Genomic DNA, 22,511 nt, shown 5'->3' on the forward strand with positions numbered 1-22,511 from the left:
AGGTACCTAGGTTACGCCCCCAATATGAAAGTCTTGATGGTGGGACAACCCCTCTAATTTCTATCTTATAAAGCACATGAATTTGTCAGCCATGACTGTGAGGGGGATGAGACTGTAGTGACACAGTATGGGGAAATAACAGCCATGCTTTTAGGAGATGTATAGACAGCAGGCACACTTAGTTTTCTTCCTGTATCCATTGGAAGGAAGGGTTTGGATGCAGATGTGTGGTGACCTCTGGTATAATGCAATTTATCTTTATATTTAGGTGCCTATAGCTATATAGAGAGATGTATGGGTGAGCAGAGAGCGCCATGCCCTGTCCGGCAGCAGCAGCAGCAGGCGGCACGGTGACAGCTCGCACGCCACAGCCACGTAAATAAGCCGAGTCCTCCCCGCACCGGCTCGCGGATCACGTGACGGGGGAGCAGGTCACATGACCAGACGGTGAGCTGTGACATCGCTGAGTGCTGGGAACCTGCAGACCTGGAGCTCCTGGCCGCCCGTGTATTTCCTTATCCCCCAGTGGTAGGTGGCAGGCCGATCCATGCAGCGCCGTGCGCACTGCCAGGGGGAAGGGAGAGCTGCCCAGAGAGTGAGCCCAGTGCCTGCCAGTCATTTCTTCATGCTGCCGCCAGTGTGCCGCCTGTAATATGCTCACTCGGATGAAATCTGCTGTGGCCAATTTCATGGGAGGAATCATGGCTGGCAGCTCCGGCTCGGATCATGCCAATGGCTCCGAGTTACCTATGAGGTTCCCTTACGTCAGACCGGAGTTCCTGGGGCTGTCGCAGGACGAGGTGGAGTGTTCGGCCGACCATATCGCCAGACCGATCCTGATCCTGAAGGAGACCAAGAGGTTACCGTGGAGCACCGGCTATGCAGAGTGAGTGCAGCCTCCGTGCGGGTGCCATATGGCTGTCATTCAGCTGTCAAGGTCATATCCCTAGCACAGACAGGGCACTGGTTGGGTGACGTCATTGCTCAGCTCATTCTCCTGATGACATCACCAATTGGACATGTGGGGCTGCGGGCCTAGGAGAGGGGTGTGTGCTGCTACCCGGGAGGAGGGGGTCAGCCTAACAGGACAGGGAAGGTTTGGGTTTACTGTGTGTGTGTAATATTTGAGTTTCTCTTATGCCTCTGTCTTTTCAAACACATTTCATTTATTTGATAGCCTATCTGGCTCCTAAGAAATTTTTAAATCACTTCATTGAACAAAAAAAGCCTCTTTACCCCAAATAGAGAAAAAAATCAAAACTTTTCAGCATCAGGTTTCTTACCTCCTTGCAATCTACCGTTCACTGCCTGTTGTTCTGCACTGTCTTTCTGCAGTAACAGAGAGACCAAGACAGAACAGAGGAAGGGGGAGTGGCTTAGCTACTGCTGTGTGTGTGTGTGGGGGGGGGGTGCATAAAGTAACCTGGGATAGACATATATCTATCCTAAGATAATAAGAAAGAAAATACTAAAATGGCAGACTAGATGGACCCAGTGGTCTTTTTCTGCCGACAATCTTCTATGTTTCTATGTAACCCATTCCTGGCTGTGTTGCAGCCCAATGCACCAGTAACCCCCTTTTCTTTCTGCATGCCATCTATAATAGTTTATTGTGTAATTCATCAGTGTAGTGCCAACCTGATTAGTCTGGTGCATTTTCACTAGCAATATTTAATAGCATAGCAGAGAGAAGTTCTGCCCTGTGATTGGCCAGATAAGTAAGGGAAATGAAAAACTTGTGTATACTACTGGCACACAGTCCAGCTTTGGTCCCACACTCTGATATGCATATATGAGGAATAGCTGTGCACTATGGAGAGGACTCTCAGGGGCTGAAAAGAAGCAGTGAAAACACGGAAATTACCTTGCCACCACTCTGAAGGGTTATTTTTTTTTTTTAAAAAAGTGCAGTTTTGACTTAATATTTTAAAACAGGTATATTTTGAGATATAATTTTTTTTATTTTATTTTTTTAATGTGACTTCCAGCCATTACTAAAAGTGTAATGTGTCTCACAAGTAGAGATGAGTAAATCAGATGATCATCAGTAGAGATGGTTCATGGACGGACTATTTGCTGTGGATCGGACCTCGGAACTCCCGGCAACATCTTTCATTATGACGCTGTGAACGCTAAAGATCATATTTACAGAAGATGTGAATGGGGCCCTTACATGTAACAAAATAAAATACATTGGGGAAAGTTAGGACTTGGGGTGTATTAGAACCAATGTGAATGAGATGTTATCCAAAGCAGCAGATTAAGGGTATGTTCACACAGAGTAAAACTGGCAGAATTCCGCGACAGTTACATATAGTTACAGTTTATACGGTTGAAAAAAGACGCATGTCCATCAAGTTCAACCAAGAAGGGGATGGATGATGGGTAGATTCTATACATATGATTCTATATTATTTTGTCCTAAGCCCCTCTCTCTCCTGTTTTGAAGCCCTCTACTGTTTTTGCTATGACCAGATCCTGTGGTAGACTGTTCCACAGATTCACAGTTCTCATGGTAAAGAAGGCTTGTCGCCTCCGGAGGTTGAACCTTTTTTTCTCCAGGCGGAGACAGTGCCCCCTTGTCCTTGGAGGGGGTTTTACCTGGAACATCTTTTCCCCATATTTCTTGTAGGGGCCATTTATACATTTAAATAAATTAATCATATCTCCCTTTAAACGTCTCTTCTCCAGACTAAACAAATCTAATTTTAATCTCTTCTCATAACTAAGATGCTCCATTCCCCTTATTAGTTTAGCTTCCCATCTTTGTACTCTCTCCAGCTCTAGGACTTCCTTTCAATGAATCTGGGAATTTATGAATTTTAGTTCCGCCAGCCTCAGTGTCAAACAGCCTGTCTATAGAAAGGCTTGCACGCCTCCGCTCTCCGCGCCTCTCTGTCAAAGAATTGATATTGAATTCCACCAGTTTTATTCTTTGCACTGGCCCTAAGACTAGAGACCATAAATCCAGCCTCCTATCTCCTTAAAATAAATTGAAGCCCTAGACTAGAGTAAGAAATTGAGGTGGAGCATTATGAAGGGAAAGTAAGGGAAACAAATCCTCCACCCATAGGTGCTATCTCCCTGTCAGGCAGGTACACTACACTAAATAGGTGCCTAGTCACATGTTCTTACATTGCCTTATTCATAAGATTGTAATTGCAATTCATATTGCATATCATAGATTAGAAACAAATTTTCCTCTTACAGTCACTATTTTTAATGCCTTTAGGGAAGTTTTGGTCTATGACACAATGCAGAATGCTGTGGGTCACAATATAGTTTTGTATTACGGGCCAAAATACACACAGTCTGAATGAAGCCTTATTAATGCATAGGCTGGACAGCTTCAAAAGGTACAGACCTAAGGGATGATGGAAAACACCTGCTGAATAGAATCCGATGAATTGAGAGGTGCATTTCCCAAGTGCTTAATGGAAATCCGTCAGGTACAGAGCTGCTGACACAGGTAGATAGGTGATGGGGAGATAAAACAGATGTCTTTGTTGATGGCCATTTGCAGAGTTTGAAAATTGCATTTTTCCTTGAAAGCTGAAGTGCAACAGAAGTGATACTGAGCCACAGTATGCACACGTCTTGCCTCCCACACCTTCCCTGTCTTAATCGATTTACATGCAGGGCCGAGCTTCCATCCCTGTACATCAATTAATCAATGTAGGGAGAGGTGGCAATCTGTGGTGCAGGCACGGTGAGGGCAGCTAAGGGTACGGCAACATTACTGCCCGACCGTGCCTGCACCACAGATTCCTGTAAAGAGGATTTCCCAGCCTCCACTGCAGTATGAACAGCACCTGCTGTTGACCGCTGTCCCAGGTGAACAGAGCTGCAGACACAGACAGGTAAAATTGCATTTTGGAAGCTGAATGCCACAGATTCCCATTCTTATAAATCATGAGAAACAATTTTGAATGGAAAAACAAAACATGTTTTATACAAGTTTATATGAAGTGTGCTGCATGTAAGCTTTTTCAATGGTGCTAAGAACTGAACATACCAAAAAGTGGGTGCCAATATCACTTTAAAAGGGGTATTCCAGTTTTATACAATGCAAAGTAAAAATGTTGCCTAGGGTTATGACCAGTATGTCTGCTTTAGTAGGTTGGTGAGCTCTTTGTGAAACATCAAATTATGGGAATTAGGAACTATTGTGAGAAGCTCAGCATCAAGTAAGCCTAATGCCTAATATGAACGTACCCCTTCTTCTCCCTGTCTTCTTGTAATCAGCCGCTGAACAGGGACACAGCTTCAGTCGTTGATTGGCTAAAATGACCCTTGTGGCTTGTCATCTTAGCCAATCAGTGGCTGCAGCGATGTCCTGGCTGCAGCCGTTTATTCATTGTCTCCAGCTTTGAATAACCAGAGCCTGAAGACGTCAGTGTGAGTATCAGCACTGCACCCACCCCAGCAAGGAAGGGGGGCACTTTCCTTGTTTGGATGGGAACATTGTGACATCAATGTGGCCCCCATGGGGTTAAATGAGGATAGTATACATCCCCACGTAACCTCCTGGGGGCCACGTTGTTCGTTCTGGCACACAAAGGGTTAAGTGTGGATGCAATTCATCCTCACTTAACCCCTTGTGTGGCAGACTGTAAGCAGCATCTGCGAAGGTGCTGTAAGGTGCAGAACACCTGTCAAATATTACCCCAGTACCCACCGCAGGCTGGTATTATTAGGGTGGGGTGGACCAAAAAAAGGCCCTTCCCACCCTGGTACTACTTGGCTGCTGTTGTTTTGTTTTTAAACCTGACTGGTAATGGAAATTGGGGGAACACTATATGTTGTTTCCCCCCCAAAAAATATCATCTATTTATTAAACAAACTGCATAGGATTCCTCCATTTTCATGTAGTAATACCTAGCCTAGTAATACCAGGGTGGGAAGGGCCATTTATTTTGGCCCTCCCCAGCCTAATAACACCAGCCTGCTACCGCCTGAAGCACCAATTTTGATGCTCTGGGACTTCCGGTACCCAATTCTTCCCAGTACCCCTGGTGCTGTGGGTACTGGGGTAATAATGGGGGGTTTAGTGTGACCCATTTTATACCAGCTAACACTAGGCCCCGACTTAGTAATGGATGTTGTCTATCAGACAGGCCCTTTTGATACTTACCCGGACGTCTTCTAGCTCAGTGTGCCAGGCTCTGGTGAATAAAGAAGTGTGCCAGGCTCTGGCTATTCAAAGCTGGAGACACTGAATGACAAGCTTCTAGGGTCACTTAGCCAATCAGCGGCTGAAGCAGTGTCCCTGCTGAGTGTAAGAAAACCAGAGGGTAAGTGACCCCCACCCCCACCCACAGAGGGGGTTAATTTAAGTTAACCCCTTGGGGACCAGACAGTGGCGTTTTTCACTCTGAAAAGCGCCACTAAAAACTACCATATGCATAGGCTATGGCGTTTTTTAAGTGGAGTAGAAGACTTCAACTGAAGTCTTTTGGAGAAAAACGACCAAACCCTCAATATGCTGCATTTTGCAAAACTGCCACAGAGCCTCAAACACTCCCAAGGAGGAGGGAAAAACTCCAAAAGAAAAGAAATGTGTTCAAGGCAAATCATAAACTTCCATTGACTCCCAGCATCCAACATCTGTCCGCTGGCAGTGTGAAGCCAGCCTCGGGAATACTGGCGGAGAAGGGCTGCCTGGAGACCATTTCATCAATAGTCTCTTTCCAACATGGCCGGCAGTTGAAGTAATGCTTACTTTTGCTGTGCTGAGAGGAAGCACATAAAGACATAAATGTCTCTAAACTCCTGTATGAGTTTACATATGGCAGCAGATTTTTAATTTCGCTGCGAGTATGTAATAGTTTACCCGTCCACGCTATGGCCTGCTTCTTTAGGTCCTGGCTCTGCTGGGATGAGGTATGTGTGAACCTACCCTTAGAGGGGGTCTCAGCACTGAGACTCTGACCATCTTAAGTTGTGGCATGTCTGGGCAACATTCAAAAACAAAGAGAAATGCAACAGCTCACCGCAATGGCAAGATACAGACCCAATAGAGATATGAAAATCACTAAAAGCAGCCCCCCAACTGCCAAAAAAAATCTCCATAAAAAGAATAGTGTAAACCATCCCACCGATAAGGTGGCCTCATGCTCGGGATGGACCCTGCACTGTACTTTAGCCTCTCCATAGCATGTAATACGCCTATGCTCTGGGCATGCAGGATCCAACTAGGTATGTACACACTATGGAATCCCGATGGAACAGCCGCTGCAGATTTCGCAGCTCGCACCTGCTCGCGGACACTGGCGGCTGTGCGCATCCCTGCTGCTCCCATAGACTATATTCTATGGTTTGCCAGATTCTGCCCTCCGCCCGAAGAATGACCAAGTTTATTCTTTGGGCAGACGGCAGAATCTGTCAAACCATACAGTGAAGCCTATGGAAGCAGCGGAGATGCGCTCGGCCGCCAGAGTCCACAAGCGGGTGGCGGCAAAAATAATAGCCACCTGGGTGGAGTGCACGACCAAGTAGAGGCAGCCACTCCCTCCATCTGGAAAATTGGTCAGCTTTCCTAGAACACCATTTACTCTAGACAGGAGCATGTTGTCATGGCTGAAATTGCAAACAAACAAAAAAACACAGAGCCTGTTGCATTTCTCTGTATTTTTGTGTGTTTGCAATTTCAACCATGACAACATGCTCCTGCCTAGTGTGAATGGTGTTCTAGGAGAGCTGAACAAATTTGTCTTTATGTCTGTGCAACATATCAAAAATGTATTTAAAAAAAAGGGGCAGTCAAGTGAAAAATGAATGTGTCACTTACCAGTAATGGTAAACACAATTCAATTATGTCAGGCACAAAGGCAACAAAGGCAGGCACTGTAACAGAATACTTGGTGATTATGATGAGGATGGTATGTTATTGCATTCAGAAAGTCTCCTCTTTCATGTGGTATCCCCGTAATTCTGATAAAAGCTAGTCCCAAGTCTACACACATATATTTTAGGTATTATAGTCTTGCAGAATGGATAAGTCCTTTATGTACACCACTTGTTCAGTGTAATTTGATCAAGCATTTTATCGGACTTCCTCAATACACAATACAGGTTTGACAACTTTAGTAATAAGTATAAGTCAGTTAAGTGAGGAGAACTTAAAGGGGACATTTTTTTCAAAAGAGCCAGGTAGAAGGTGGCTGAACATAACAGCATGCACCTACCACCCCAGCTCCAGCACAGGGGTCTGCTGTTCACTGCTCCACTTCCCAGTCCTCCGGCCACTCCCTGGTCTCAGCAGGAACTTGGGTTGTTATCTCTCAGCCAGTCAGCAGCCATAGCGGGGTCCTGTCTGGCTGCCTGAGCAGGGCTGAACCGGGGACAGCAGACCCCTGCGCTGCAGTCGGGGAGGTAGGTACATGTTATGTTTAGCCACCTCCTTCCCGGCTCTGTTGTAAAAAATGTCTGACATCAGACCTCTCCTTTAACCTCTTAAGGACATAGGACGTACCGGTACGTCCTATGTCCTCACTTGCACTTCAAAGCAGTGCCGCGATCCCGGGTGCCGCGTGTAGCCCGGGACCGCCGCTATTAGCGGGCACGGTCTGATCGCCGTGCCCGCTAATTAGCTAATCGGAGGCAGCTGTCAACGTTGACAGCTGCCTCCGATTACCGGAGGCAACGTTTCCCTGGTGTCTAGTGGGGGAGATCGCTCCTCCGGTACCTTGTCCCGGAGGAGCGATCTCCGTTACTGATGCCGGCCGGGGACGCGTCCAAGATGGCGCCGTCCTCGGCTCGGCACTCGTTTACTTCCGGCTGCAGCAGCCGAAAGCAAACGAGTGCCGATCTCATGGATCTCTGCAGCATATCTATGCTGCAGAGATCTCAATGAGAGATCACAGTGTATATACTAGAAGTCCCCCATGGGGGCTTCTAGTATATGTGTAAAAAAAAAAAAAAAAAAAGTGTTGTTAATAGTAAAAAGCCCCCTCCCCGAATAAAAGTCTGAATCACCCCCCGTTTCCCAGGTTTTAAATAAAAGTAAACAAATAAATAAATAAATAAACATGTTTGCTATCGCCGCGTGCGTAATCGCCCGAACTATTAATTAATCACATTCCTGATCTTGTACGGTAAACGGCGTCAGCGCAAAAAAATCCCAAAGTGCAAAATTGCGCATTTTTGGTCGCATCAAATCCAGAAAAAATGTAATAAAAAGCGATCAAAAAGACGTATATGGGCAATCAAGGTACCGATAGAAAGATCAAATCATGGCGCAAAAAATGACACCTCGCACAGCCCCATAGACCAAAGGATAAAAGCGCTATAAGCCTGGGAATGGAGCGATTTTAAGGAACGTATATTGGTTAACAACGGTTTGAATTTTTTACAGGCCATCAGATACAATATAAGTTATACATGTTATATATCGTTTTAATCGTAACGACTTGAGGAACATGCATAACAAGTCAGTTTTACCCCAGGGCGAATGGCGTAAAAACACATTTCCCCCAAATAAAAGAAATGCGTTTTTTTTTTCAATTTCACCACACTTCGAATTTTTTTCTGGTTTCGCAGTGTACTTTATGCAAAAATTCAGCCTGTAATTGCAAAGTACAATTAGTGACGCAAAAAATAAGGGGTCATGGGGGTTTCTAGGTGGAAAAATGCAAGTGCTATGACCTTTTAAACACAAGGAGGAAAAACCGAAAACGTAAAAACGAAAATGGGCCATGTCCTTAAAGGGTTAACCCCTTGACTACCCAGGACCTACCAGTACATCCTGGGGTGGTAGTGGAGTTCAGTGGGGGGATGTCATGCCAGCTATTAGCGGGTGGGGCCAATCACCACACCTGGTTACTTAGCCATTTAAATGCAGCTGTCAAAACTCACAGCTGCATTTAAATGGCTCTTTCCCCCAGCAATGAAGCACAGATTTCATGGAACTATGCAGTATGTATATACTGCATTGATCTCTATTACAGATCAGTGCAGTTGGAATAGAAGACCCTCAGGGTGATTTCAAATTACTGTGTAAAAAAAAGTTTAGGCAATTGGCGATGCTAAATATGTTAGTCACATTCCTGATTTCGCACAGTAAATGATGTAAGCAAAAAAATGGCAAATCACAAAAAAAACATTTTTCACATTTATTTTTTTTTGTCACATCAAATTAAGAAAAATTATACTAAAAAGTGATCAAAAAGTTGCAAATATGCAAGCAGGGTATCAATAGAAAGTACAGATCATGTCGCAAAAAAATGACCCCTCACACATCCCCATAGACCAAAAGATAAAAGCGTTATAAAGATGGTAAGGGTGGGTTCACATTGCAGAATAGGGGCGGATAATCTGTCCCAGATTCCGTCGCTCACACCTGCGCGCATCTCCCTGTGCCATAGACTCCATTCTATAGTCGGGCTGCCCGCCAAAAGAATTGACATGTCGGACGGTGGAATATGCCTGACCATAGAATGGAGTCGATGGCACAGGTTGGCGTAAGGGTGTGAGCGATGGAATCCGCCCTATGTGAGTTTCACCATAGGGCGAATGGTGTGAAAACAACCTCCCCCCCCAAATGAAAAAAATAAATAAAATTGGCATGGTCCTCAAAGGGGTAGTGCGGCATTTAACATTTATTCACTAAATAACACGCATAACAAAGTTTTATTTAAGTGAATGGCCCCCTTCCCTGTGTTCCCCCTAACCCGGAAGTGTGGTGCATTATACTTACTGAATTGCTGTCAACCCCAGCCGCCATCTTCAGTCGACGACGTCATCTTTGGGAGCACTCCAGCCCTCCCTGATGCTGGCCCCCTTCTGCCGCATCATCAGCTGCGATTGGCTGAGCACAGTTATGCTCAGTCAATCGCGGCTGAGCAGCTGAAGACGCGGCTGAGGGCGGCCGGCATGATGGACGACTTGAGCAGTTCGGCCGGCCTCCCTAAGATGACATGTCGAACGAAGATGGCGGCCGGGGTCGGGTGGGGGGCACACAAGGAAGGGGGCCATTGACTTAAATAACACACATTACAAAGCTGTATAACTTTGTAATGTGTGTTATTTAGTGAATAAATGTTAAACACCGCACTACCCCTTTAAGGGGTGAAGCTTCATTATTGTCTATGAAGCGAAAGAGTTGGATCTCCAGATGGCAGCGACTCTCTGTAGTAAAACCTGCTGGGATCAATAACTTTTGACATGGCAAAAATATTCTTAAATGACAGTAAGGCTATAATATACTTAAAGCGTAACTGTCATTTCAGGGTCATTTTTCTGAAAACATTAAATATCAACAGCAGGGCTCCAGATGGCGACCAAAATGGTCGCCAATGCGACTGACATTTTGCAAATGGCGCCCAGATTTATTAATCTGGGCGCCATTTGCGACTGGCCCCGGCGGCAGCGCGCTGTCTCTTTAAGATGCGCGGCTGATGCGCGGCTGCCGGGGGTGTCCCGTCCTATCCCCGGCAGCGCGGCGCATCAGTGAGCTGCCTGGGGCCCTGACTTCCGGCACAGGAAGCGCGCGTCAGAGATGCTTCCTGTGTCAGAAGTCACAGCCCCGGCGTACAGGGAGCTCACTGACGCGCCGCGCTGCCGGGGATAGGACGGGACACCTCCGGCAGCCGCGCATCAGCCGGGGACAGCGTCCGAAGAAGAAGAGGAGATCGCCGGGGGAGCGGGTTGTCAGGTGAGTTTGTGTGTTTGTTTTTTTTAAATATTGCTTAGCATAGAGGAAAGGGGGGGCTTTATAATGGGGGGAGAAGAGGGGCCATATTCAAGGGGGGGAGAGGGGGCCATCTATAAGGGGAGGGGGTATCTATAAGGGGGGGAGAAGAGGGGGCATCTATAATGGGGGGGGAGAGGGGGCATCTATAAGGGGAGGGGGTATCTATAAGGGGGGGAGAAGAGGGGGCATCTATAGTGGGGGGGGGGAGAAGAGGGGGCATCTATAATGGGGGGGAGAGGGGGCATCTATAAGGGGAGGGGGTATCTATAAGGGGGGGAGAAGAGGGGGCATCTATAATGGGGGGGGGAGAGGGGGCATCTATAAGGGGAGGGGGTATCTATAATGGGGGGAGAAGAGGGGCCATATTCAAGGGGGGGAGAGGGGGCCATCTATAAGGGGAGGGGGTATCTATAAGGGGGGGAGAAGAGGGGGCATCTATAATGGGGGGGAGAGGGGGCATCTATAATGGGGGTAGAGAGGGTCATCTATAAGGGGAGGGGGCCATCTATAAGTGTAGGGCAAACTGGCTGCAGACACTGGGAGATAGATATATGCACAATTATTATTATCAGGGCCCCTCAGGTGTCTGTATTGTAGGGGGTCACTTGCATTAGTCACTAGGTGAGAGATATATCTATCTATATACACATCTTGTGGGGGGTCACTATGGCTGCAGTCAGAAGTCTAGCTCAGTATGTATAGACTGTTGCAAGCTTTTAAAGGGAACCTGTCACCCCCGGTGCCGGGGTGACAGGCTCCCAACCCCCCGTTAGAATCCCCTATACTCTCCTAATCCCGCCGGGTCCCGCTTCTGGAGGTGGTCAGGTCACGGAGATCTCAGCCGCTGCAGCCCGGCGCACACTGAGAGATGAGTCCAACGCTCATAGAGAATGACGAAGCGCTGGACTCTCCCGTCATTCTCTATGAGCGTTGGACTCATCTCTCAGCGCACGCCGGGCTGCAGCGGCTGAGATCTCCGTGACCCGACCATCTTCAGAAGCGGGGTGAAGATGAGGTGAGTATAGGGGTCTCTAACGGGGGGTTGGGAGCCTGTCACCCCGGCACGGGGGTCGACAGGTTCCCTTTAAGTTCAAGTTCAGAAGAGTAAGCCTCATTAAAAGGCTAGCCAAGTGAAGCTGAAGTACTGAGTCAGACTGGATATGGTTGTCAAGTTGCAAGTTTCCATGTTGAACGTTTTCAAACTAAGAAAAGAAAGGATCTAAAGGAGGAGGAGGCTGCCGTGGCCTCTGCACACAGTAAGTCCCATTTAACATAACATTAATTTTACATGGTTTAAAATGTTGGCGACCAAATATTCTATTTGGCGCCTAAATTTTTCAGGTTAGGAGCCAATGGCTCCTAGGTAAATTTTTTAGTCTGGAGCCCTGAACAGTACAAGCGATTTTAAGAAACTCTGTAATAGGTTTTATGTACTAAAAGAGTTTCCTTCTGTACTGAAAAAGCAATCTCCCAGCCTCCCCCCCTCACATCAGATGAAGCAGGATTTCTGTGTCCATTATGTGGCTATGGAGAGGGGAGGGGCTGTTAGGAGTGACTGAGCACGGAGGATTTCTGCACAGCACAACATCCTGCAATCTTCTCTCAGTAAGTTTAGAGATAAGCACTGACCTTTCTGACACCTGAATCCAGCGTTTTAGCTGCCCAGAGAGTCTACAAACAGCTGACCTTCATGTCACCTCTTCCTGCTCCCTCATCTCCCCCAGCCCCTCCCCCCTCCATAAGGATAGAATGGAGAGAGCAGAGCCCGTCTTCACTGGCTTCTCTGTAATGAAGACGTGTTTGCCTGATAATGCACAGATAAGAAGTCAGGGGGGGAGGCTGGGAGATTGCTTCTTGAGTACAGAAGGAGGCTTTTTTGGCTGATGAAACCTATTACAGAGTTTCTTAAAATCGCTTATACTACTGATTTCTGCAATAAAAAAAAAAATGACAGTTACGCTTTAACACTTAATAAGGCATTGTACAAAAAGGCCTTCATTCTGCATAGTTTTTACATATTGTAATTATTACTAGCTTCTATTTATAAAACTGCAGCGTGCAGTGATATACAAAAGTAAATAGTGTATATTGTAAGGCCATATAACCCACAGAATCAGTCAGATACTACAGAGCACCTTTTGTTAGCTTTTTGAGCTTAACATGGTATGTGATTGTCGTAAGATCTCTACATTTACGTGCTTGCCAATAGCCACATTTAGTTTTTTTTCCTGTTGACTTGTCCACAAGAACCTGTGGTTGAATAGCACTGTACGGCGGCTCATTAATTTTTCTTTTTTATGGTAGTCCATAAATCTTGTGCGCCTGGGGTCATGTATTCTTGCCTATTTGCATACCCTGTATTTTTTGGTTCTGACAGCTTGCAATGAATCAAGTAGGCTCGGAAATTCTTGAATGCACTGGTTTAAATCTAATAGAATCTGTTCAGCATTCCAGGTGGGTTGTATTGAGCTTATATTACAAGTGACAGATATGCTTTTCATTTAGATAAATGGTATGGAAACAATGTGCTTATGTCTCATAAAGGAAACAAACATCTAGGAGAGAGGGTTTTTTGGCCCAGTGGGATGTTGCTGCATTTGTGTAGTGTATTTTGGTACAGTTAATATTAATGCTATATGCCAGGACGGACACCCACTCAATTTCAACAGTGTGTGAACATAGCCTTCCTGTGTTTTCAATCCACTCCTGATTTTGTTTGCAAAATACTGAGTAAAAATACTGTGAGGGAATTTAGCCTAAGGGTATGTGCACACTGAGGAATAGGTGAGGAATTGAAGAGAAAAGTTTTCTGCCTATTCAGCTCTGGCAGAATTTGGGTATGTGCACTTTACAGAATAGGGGCAGATCACAAGTTGCAGATTCTGCAGCTTGACCACGCTGTCAGCCAAGTACATCTCTGCCGGTGCCACAGACTCCATACTGTGGTCAGGCAGATTCCGCTGTCCGCCTGAAGAATGAACAGGTTCATTCTTCGTGCAGACGGTTGAATCTGCCTGACCATAGAATGGAGTCTGTGGCACAGGTGGGGAGTGAAGTGGGAGCGTGTGGGAACGATTGACGGATTCCGTTGCAAGTCCTCTGCGTGTTTTCCTTAGTGTGCACACGTACTGGATTGCAGTGAAATCCGCTGCGGATCCTGTAGTGTGAAGATGAATGGGTCCCATACACACAGAGGATCTGCTGCCTGTATGGGACCCGGCCCCTTTAACCCGCCCGCAGCCCCGGCCTGGAGCATACATTACAAGCTCGGCGCTGCGGCTGTGTGTGCCGCTCCCCGCTCCCCTCGCTTTTCATCAGCCAATCAGTGCTGCCGTGCACTGATTGGCTGATGAGGAGCCGGGAGCGTCACACACAGCCGCAGTGCCGAGCAGATAATGTATGGCCGGGGCTGCGGGCGACCAGCAGCGGGGGAGTTAAAGGGGCTGGATCCCATACAGGCAGTGCGTTTATGGGACCCATTCAGGTTCACACTACAGGATCCGCAGCAGATTTCTCTGCAAACTCGCAGCGTAAAATCCGCTGTGGATCCAGTAGGTGTGAAGCTACCCTAAAGCGGAATTTGAGCACAATTTAAGCTGAATTTTAGCCCCCATTGACTTTCACTAGCGGAATCCGCCCAAAGAATTGACATGTCAATTCTTAGAGTGCGTTCACACTATGGAATTTGTGTGGATAATATCCCGTGTATTCCGCTGTGCGCTCCCGCTTGACTCTCCGCCTGTGCCATAGACTCCATTCTATACTTGGGCCGATTCTGCCGTCCGCCCAAACAATTAACCTGTCAATTCTTTTGGTGGACTGCGGAATTTGCATGACCGTAGAATAGAGTCTATGGCACGGGCAGAGATGGGCATGGGCGTGAGCAAGGTCCCAATTGGGCCCCACATATATATCTGATATAATATATACAAAAGTATACATCATATATTGATCATTAGCACATTTTTAAACCAAACTCCGTTTACTGTGTATTGTGGCACTGAACAGCATGTTGTCATGAGTACCGGGTGTCAGCACCCTGCTAATTAATACATTTCACCTAAAAAATCCATTTAATCAACTGGTATTTGGTGTCAGTAATTCTCACAAGTGACTTAGGGCTCGGCCACACTAGCGTTTTTCTTTGTTTCTAACGGATCCTTCTATATTAATTAAACGGATGAGCATAATTTGATGAGCAGACTGATGCAAACTGATTGCAAAATGTTAATCTTTTTTTAATGGTCCGTTTGTATTTTGGCTTAAAAAAACTGACTTTTGTACATCAGTTTGCATCCGTTTGCATCAGTCAGCATCCGTTTTTCTATCCATTTATTTTTCTTTGGTTTCTTGCTGCTTCTGCTCATGCTTAGTGCAAAAACGGATGTGAACTGAAATACCTTCCGTTTTAGATCCGTCCTCATTGACTACAATGTAAAAAAAAACGGAAGTGCACTTTCCGTTCGTGATCCGTTTTTTTTAAGCGGAAAGAAAAATACTGAAAACACTATTTTTTCTTCCGTTCAAAAAAACGGATCTTGAACGGATTGCATGCAAACGGAGCACACTAATATAGCATGGGAATCTATGGGGATTTTAACGGATCCGACAGTTTCCGTTTTGCTTACTCTAAAACGGAAAAGGTAGACTGAATGGTGCCGGATGGTCAAACGCTAATGTGAACGTAGCCTTACAGCACTCGGTGACGGTGAACTTTCTTGTAGACAGTTGCAGCAAGCTGAATTTGGCCATGGGTGTACTGGGAATTTACTGTGTTCTTACATTTTTTGTATAATTACCTTGTATAGGTGAAAAACAGCTAAATATTTTCTGCTTGTGTAAGCCTTGCAGACAAAATTCACTTTGAGAAACCTTAGTAATTTGTTGTAGAACGTGTCCGGATGACAACATGGACACGTAGGATTAACACCTGAGGGTGGCTTTAATTCCTTGCTTTAACCCCTAAAGCACCGCAATCTATTTTGTGCTTGGCACTTACAAAGGCATGAGTCAGCCCCAGCATCACAGTCATTGGGGCTGGTTGTTTTATTATACCTAACAGATGCCTGTGCAATGTCCCTGCAGTGCTAGGAGAATGATGCCGAACACTTTTTCATTGTATTCAATGGGCCATGTGTCTAATGCAGAGAAATGAGTGCTCCAGAAAACAAGGCTCTTAATAGCTTCTTCCCACTCTGACCAATATTTGAGGGTACTTAATGGCAAACCGCCGCCTTTTTCCTCAAAACACATCCATTTAAGAAATAGAAGCCAGTTGCATCTGGCCGTGCTTTCCAAATGTATGGATAATCATGTAATGCATAGACAGGCCAGGTTTTGCCCTATAGACTATATGGGCAAGGATTGTCATTGTGAAGTTATGATAGATGGTTATCCCAGATGTGCTTAAATGTTGATTTTCTGAATATATCCACCGGACATTTTTTCTGAGCATCTACTTCTTTTAGTAAAATAATTTCTCACATTGGTTCTAAAACCCAGGGTCTTCTTGACAGCATTATGAGCCTCTGGGCAGAACAGTGCTCTCCCCCTCCCACCTTCCCAGACACATTTGAAGCCATCCTTTTCCTTCCCTTTCCCCTAGCCAATACAATCAATCAGTACATTTATGAAGCTGTTTGCGCCAATTTTGAACATTTAACGCATGGGTGCACCATTTTTAGTATTTTTTGCTTAGAGGGGGCATGTTAAAGAGCATGGTTTAAGTTAGGTACTTTTTTAGGCAGATTTATCACATGCATTTTTTTTCTGCACAGCAGTGCTCCAGTCACACCCTGGCATAGTTTGTTAGCCATTTTTTAGCCAAAAAAAGCACAAAATCGTACAATATTTATCAGGGCTGCAAGGTTTTTCCGCAGCATGTGAAAAGCATGCAAGCGCAAAAATTATGGCTTAAGTGATACATTCCCCCCCCCCCCCCCCCCCAAAGGTCAGATTTATGAAGCTGTTTTTGTTGCCCATAGCAACCAGTCACAGTACATTTTCCAATTTTTAAAGAGGACCTGTCACCCCCTGTGCCGGAGCAGAGCCCGGCCGACCCCCCGGTGGAGACCCTTATACTTACCCGTGCACGAAGTTCCGCTCCTGGACCCGCTCCCGTTGCCGAGATATTGCCGTCGGAAGACCAACGCGCACTCATCAGAGATGAGTCCGATGCTCATAGAGAATGAATAGAGCCGTGATTCTCTATGGACGTCAAACTTATCTCTGATTATAGCGCACTGGCCTTCCGAAGGCGATATCTTGGCAACGGGAGCGGGTCCAGGAGCGGGACTTCATGCACGGGGTAAATATAAGGGTCTTCACAGGGGGGTCGGCCGGGCTCTGCCCCGGCTCAGGGGGTGACAGGTTCCCTTACCTGTGCGATACAATTATTTTATGTGCAACAAAGACAGTTTTTTTTTTTTTTATCATTTTCAGAAATCTTTCTCAATTTTTTATTTATTTTTTTTGTTTCTCAAAGGAGCATTTCCGCAGTATGTAAAAATAGGCATTTTATCGATAGCAAGTGATTAAATAATTAGAGATGAGCGAACCTCGAGCATGCTCAAGTGGAACTTTCGGCATTTGATTAGCGGTGGCTCCTGAACTTGGCTAAAACCCTAATGCTATGTGGAAAACATGGATATAGTCATTGGCTGTATCCATGTTTTCCAGACAACCTTAGAGCTTTATCCAAGTTCAACAGCCCCAGCTAATCAAATACCGAACGTTCGGGTTCGGATCGACTCAAACCTGAACCCGGTTCGCTCATCTCTATAAATCTTTCAACAAGATAATAAGGGTCAAAATTACACTGGAGGGCAGTGTTAGAATAGTGGGCATATTACTCCAAAGCTTTATCTTTTCCTGTTTTGTAGGAGAACCCCTTTAAGTGTTTTTCTGATCATTTTCTTTTCTTTTCTTTATCATTTAGACTTTCAAATTTTTTTTATAGTCCAAATCTGGACTCACTCTTGTTTTTGGCATTTGCCGGTAAGATCTCCAGAACTGGGCACAGTATTCCTGGTGTGGTCTCACTAGAGCTCTATACAGCGGGATCACAATTACCCTCTTCTTACCGGTTATACCTCTAGCTATACAGCCCAGCATTTGTCATGCTTCCCCTGATTGCCTGACTTAACGGTTTACTCATTTTGTGAAAAACAACTTCCCCTAAATCCTTCTCCTCTGAAATCTTCACTAATACAAAGCTCCCTATACTCAAAGGATTATTTCTTCCCAAGTGCATTTTTACATTTGGAAACCTCAAACTGCAGTTTTATTTATTTTGATCAATATTGCAGAAGGCTGCTTAGCCAATCAGTGACTGAAACAGCGTTCCACCCCAGTCACTGACTGGCTGAGTAGCCTGTCCATCAGCCGGGTTGTGATGTGTCAACTCTGAAGATCCTGGAGCCCCAGTGGTGTAGCTACCATAGAAGCAGGGTAGGCAGTTGCCATGGGGCCCCGTGCAGGAGGGGGGCCCAGGAGAGAAGGTAAGAGCATCTGTCCTTCTGTTTAACCCCTTATGTACTGCAGTGTGTAAGTGACCCAATGTTTACTTACATGCTACAACAAAAAAAGGGTTAACAAGCAGAAGACAGAGATCTCTGCTTCACTGCACTGATAACTTCTGACCTCTGTTCTCCAGCTGTCAATCAAGCAGGAAAGGAAAATGTGCACAGCTAGTGCAGAGGTCAGGGGCTATTTGTGCACTAGCAATAAAGTATATAAATATATATGTATATAATATAATATGTGCAGTGCTTTGTGTTGTGCGTAGGGGAGGAGGCCACCTTACAAATTTTTTGCTATGGGGCCCCGTGAATCCTAGCTAAGCCCCTGTGGAGCCCGATGGGGGTCCCAAGGCTGGTCCCACCACTCACTGCGGGCACAGGGAGGAGTAAGTTCCTACTCCTGATCAAATTGCCCCCTGCCCTTGCCGGATTTTTTAAACGGCTGGACTTCTCCTTTAGAGCTGTCATCACCAACAAAGGCTTTTGTATGATAAAATAAATTCCCATTAGCATGTTCTATTCTTTTTCCCTTTGTCATTTCTGTTTATATACATTTATACATCATTTATGGACATCTATGGTTTGATTTTGTGTGTATTGGATGGGTAGCTACCAACATCTGGCGAGAATTTCATGTCAATAGTGCCTTTAAAAATATATTTAATTCAAAAATTGGTGAAATGTTTGGTACTTATTTCACCTGCTTTGTGTGTGTGTGTCTGTGTGTATATATATATATATATATATATATATATATATATATATATATATATATATATATATATATATATATATATATATACTGTGTATGTGTGTATATATATATATATATATATATATATATATATATATATAACTTCTTTATTCACATATGAACTCATTTGTTATCCAACTTTTGTACAACATACTGTACTTCCCCTTTAATTTTTTCCGCTTACTGAACAGTCATCCAGTGTTTGCATTATCTTTCCATGTTTTTAAATAGCTCCGTCACTGCTTATTGTATCTACACTGTGCTTGGAAAGGCAAACGATTATGGCAAATGTACTTTATTTTAAACTTATTGAGATGGAGGCTATAGAAGAACTTCCATGAAGGATACTTGCATATCAAAAGCCTGTTTTGCTTTCTATCTTTAATGAGCGATTATAGACAGCGTCCATGTATATGACTAGGGGCTGCTATTAAAGGCTGTGTTTTGAGAGTAAGTTACACATTCTTTGATATTGCTTGGAACAGATCTTTTCTGCTTTTATATACACACGTTCAAAGTGTATCTGTTTTTAAATGGTACATGCTTTACATCACCTAAGGGCTTCACATTCAGTTTGGAACTAAAAAATAGGGCAATGCAATTTAAAAGAATGTTTGCTATTTAAAGACTCACTGCAGATATTTGTCTTCTGTATCTGTGAACCAGCCTAAAAGCAGTGGTTCAGCCTCTGCAAACATTAAAGAGGTTTCCCCGTGAAAAATATTGTGTATATTTTAACATTATGTAAGAAAATTAAACAATTTCTACTTAAGGTTAATGTAAATCTGCTGGGCTGTGGGAAACCATGTTCCTCCAGTTAAGCACAGAAAGTAGAGATGGTCCGAACCTGCCGAGGTTCGGGTTCGTATGAACCCGAACGCTCGGCAGCAGATTCCCGCTGTCTGCCCGCTCCGTGGAGCGGGCGGATACAGCGGGGGGAACGCCTGGAAAACTGGGATACAGCCTATGGCTATGGAGCGGGCAGACAGCGGGAATCATTACCGAGGGTTCGGGTTCGTACGAACCCGAACCGAACTCGGTTCGGACCATCCCTAACAGAAAGGTAAAACATTGCAAAGATTAAAAGTTTCTGTTATAAGATATTTTACAATGGTGATGCCTCCTGCTGTTCCTTGTTCTGCTGATTTCTTCGACCTACAAGTTCCATTCTCTATTGAAAATCACTGCCTAACCTCCTTTTGTGTTCAGAGAGATAAGCCACTGCTAGAGCAATTTGGCTGCAGCTTACCCCTTCCCATAGAGAACACAGTCCAAATGTTCTTGTGTATAGGGAGAACAATAGAGATAACTGTCAGCCAATCCATTGTTCGGCTGACAGTTATATGGCCCTTAGGCTGGCTCTGTTCCTGAGTTTTGCTCCTCTTTCCTGTGCTCTGTTTCCCCAGACCTTTGTTGTTGGGCTGTGCTCCTTACTCTCCCTCTCATGTTCTCTTTTCTACTTACAGTTCCAGTGCCCATGTCTGTTGCACTTCTGCTTACAGCCATGCAAAACAAAGGTTTTCTGCCCAGTTTGAACCCTCTTTTCATCCACCCTACAAATAAAGAAAACAAAAGAAAAAAAAATGAGTTCCCATTCACATCTTGTTCAGGCAGCAAAAAGGTATACTGACATATAACATGGTATACCTGCTTCAGGCCCATTGACTTTAAAGGGGTTGTCCGGCGATAAAAAATGATTCACAGAATAACACACATTACAAAGTTATACAACTTTGTAATGTATGTTATGTCTGTGAATGGCCCCCTTCCCCGTGTCCCACCACCCCCACCCGTGTACCCGGAAGTGTGGTGCGCTATACATTACCTGTCACGTGCCGACCACGGTCTCCGATCCTCAGCAGTGACGTCTTCTTCGGGAGGCCGGCGGATCTTCCCGAGTGCCAGCCGCCCTCTGCAGCGTCATCCGAAGCTCAGCCGCGATTGGCTGAGCATAACTGTGCTCAGCCAATCGCGGCTGAGCTGCTGATGACGTGGCCGCGTCATCAGCAGCTCAGCCGCGATTGGCTGAGCACAGTTATGCTCAGCCAATCGCGGCTGAGCTTCGGATGACGCTGCAGAGGGTGGCCGGCACTCGGGAAGATCCGCCGGCCTCCCGAAGAAGACGTCACTGCTGACGATCGGAGACCGTGGACGACACGAGATGCGGTGAGTATAATGCACCACACTTCCGGGTCTAGCGTGGGTGGGGGGAAACACGGGGAAGGGGGCCATTCACAGACATAACATACATTACAAAGTTGTATAACTTTGTAATGTGTGTTATTCTGTGAATAATTTTTTATCGCCGGACAACCCCTTTAATAGACTAAACATAGTCTACTGGTTAATATGTTTGATCTAGTTGCTGATCATACGTTTATTTTTGCTAAATCAAAATTGTACCACCAAATAATTATATATATTATAATATATATGGGTTTTTTTTTTTACGTTTTATTGGGACCATCTTGCGGTAGATGTAACTATTTGGTCGCTTGTGCAATGGCAAAAACAAAAATTGGTATTTGCCCCTTTTTTCTTTTTAAAATGTTTGACATGTAGGATCTATAACATTATATTTTAATAGTTTTAACATTCCACTATGTGGCTATACCAGTTTGGAGGGGGGGGGGGGGCAAGTGTGTTAGTTGGTGGGGTTTATGTGCCAGGGCTGTCCTGAAAATAGTACTACAAATAAATTCATAGAAATATATCTCTCTCATAGGGAGAGAAAGATGGGTTCTAATAGAAGTGCATGGATGAAGTATATAAAGTACAAAAAATAAGAAAGATGAAATGGTGGGGACAACAATAAATTTAGGTCCTTAAGCACGCCTTGGGGCTCCATTTGGTGACACAAAATAGAGTTGGATGGGCCATTTAACAACAGATCCTGAGAAATCCCTTTGACTTCAGTAAGGTTTATTGGGTTTCTGTCTTCAGGATTTGACATTATATAGTATTACTGCTTGCAATCATTTTTTTTTTTTTTGTCCGCTCAGATCCTGCAAAGTAAATGGAACCTGCGAAAGAGCTCCCTGAACATAGCTCTGATGCAAGTGTAAACTTAACCTAAGCATAAATGCTGAGTAGTTATTTGTTAACTTCTCAGGACTTAAATATAGATGAAAATTGTCTACATCTCCTATGCAGAATAATGTGTATCCAAGGTAGTAGACTAGGCCAACCCAGTCACTAGCTTTTAGTGCCATTAGTTCCGGTACTTCCAATGCTGATGAGGGCCAATACTGTCAACCAAGTGGCTCCACTGCTCAGTTCTCTATAGGAAAGCACTCAGATTTGTGTCCCATTAACATTGGGAACTGTCCCCTGATGACCGTTGCTGGTCAGGAATGGGACAGTCACCACTGCCTGCCCTCCCCCTTGAGAAATGAATGGTGGAGACCACTGCGTTGACAGTCTAGACTTTTATTATGATATCAGATACAGGAACCCACATTCACTCTTGTATACCTGAATCCTAACAAATTGATATTTACAATATTTGTAGAATATTAAGGCTATTAGCAGGTACGTACATATC

The 22,511-nt window shown here is 44.9% G+C and overlaps 1 protein-coding gene across 1 annotated transcript in view; it reads left to right on the top strand.

Annotated features, from left to right (window-relative positions):
- Nucleotides 1-438: 438 nt before the first annotated feature.
- Nucleotides 439-22,511, top strand: part of LOC138774651 (protein phosphatase 1H) — a 98,418-nt gene continuing 76,345 nt past the window's right edge. Inside the window, exon 1 of the mRNA XM_069955651.1 lies at nucleotides 439-886. Within this exon, the coding sequence (XP_069811752.1) occupies nucleotides 654-886 (233 nt within the window). The 5' untranslated portion in view covers nucleotides 439-653. The remainder of the gene's footprint in view (nucleotides 887-22,511) is intronic.

The sequence above is a fragment of the Dendropsophus ebraccatus genome, chromosome 1 (assembly GCF_027789765.1).
Source record: "Dendropsophus ebraccatus isolate aDenEbr1 chromosome 1, aDenEbr1.pat, whole genome shotgun sequence".
In the NCBI taxonomy this organism is placed as follows: Eukaryota; Metazoa; Chordata; class Amphibia; order Anura; family Hylidae; genus Dendropsophus; species Dendropsophus ebraccatus.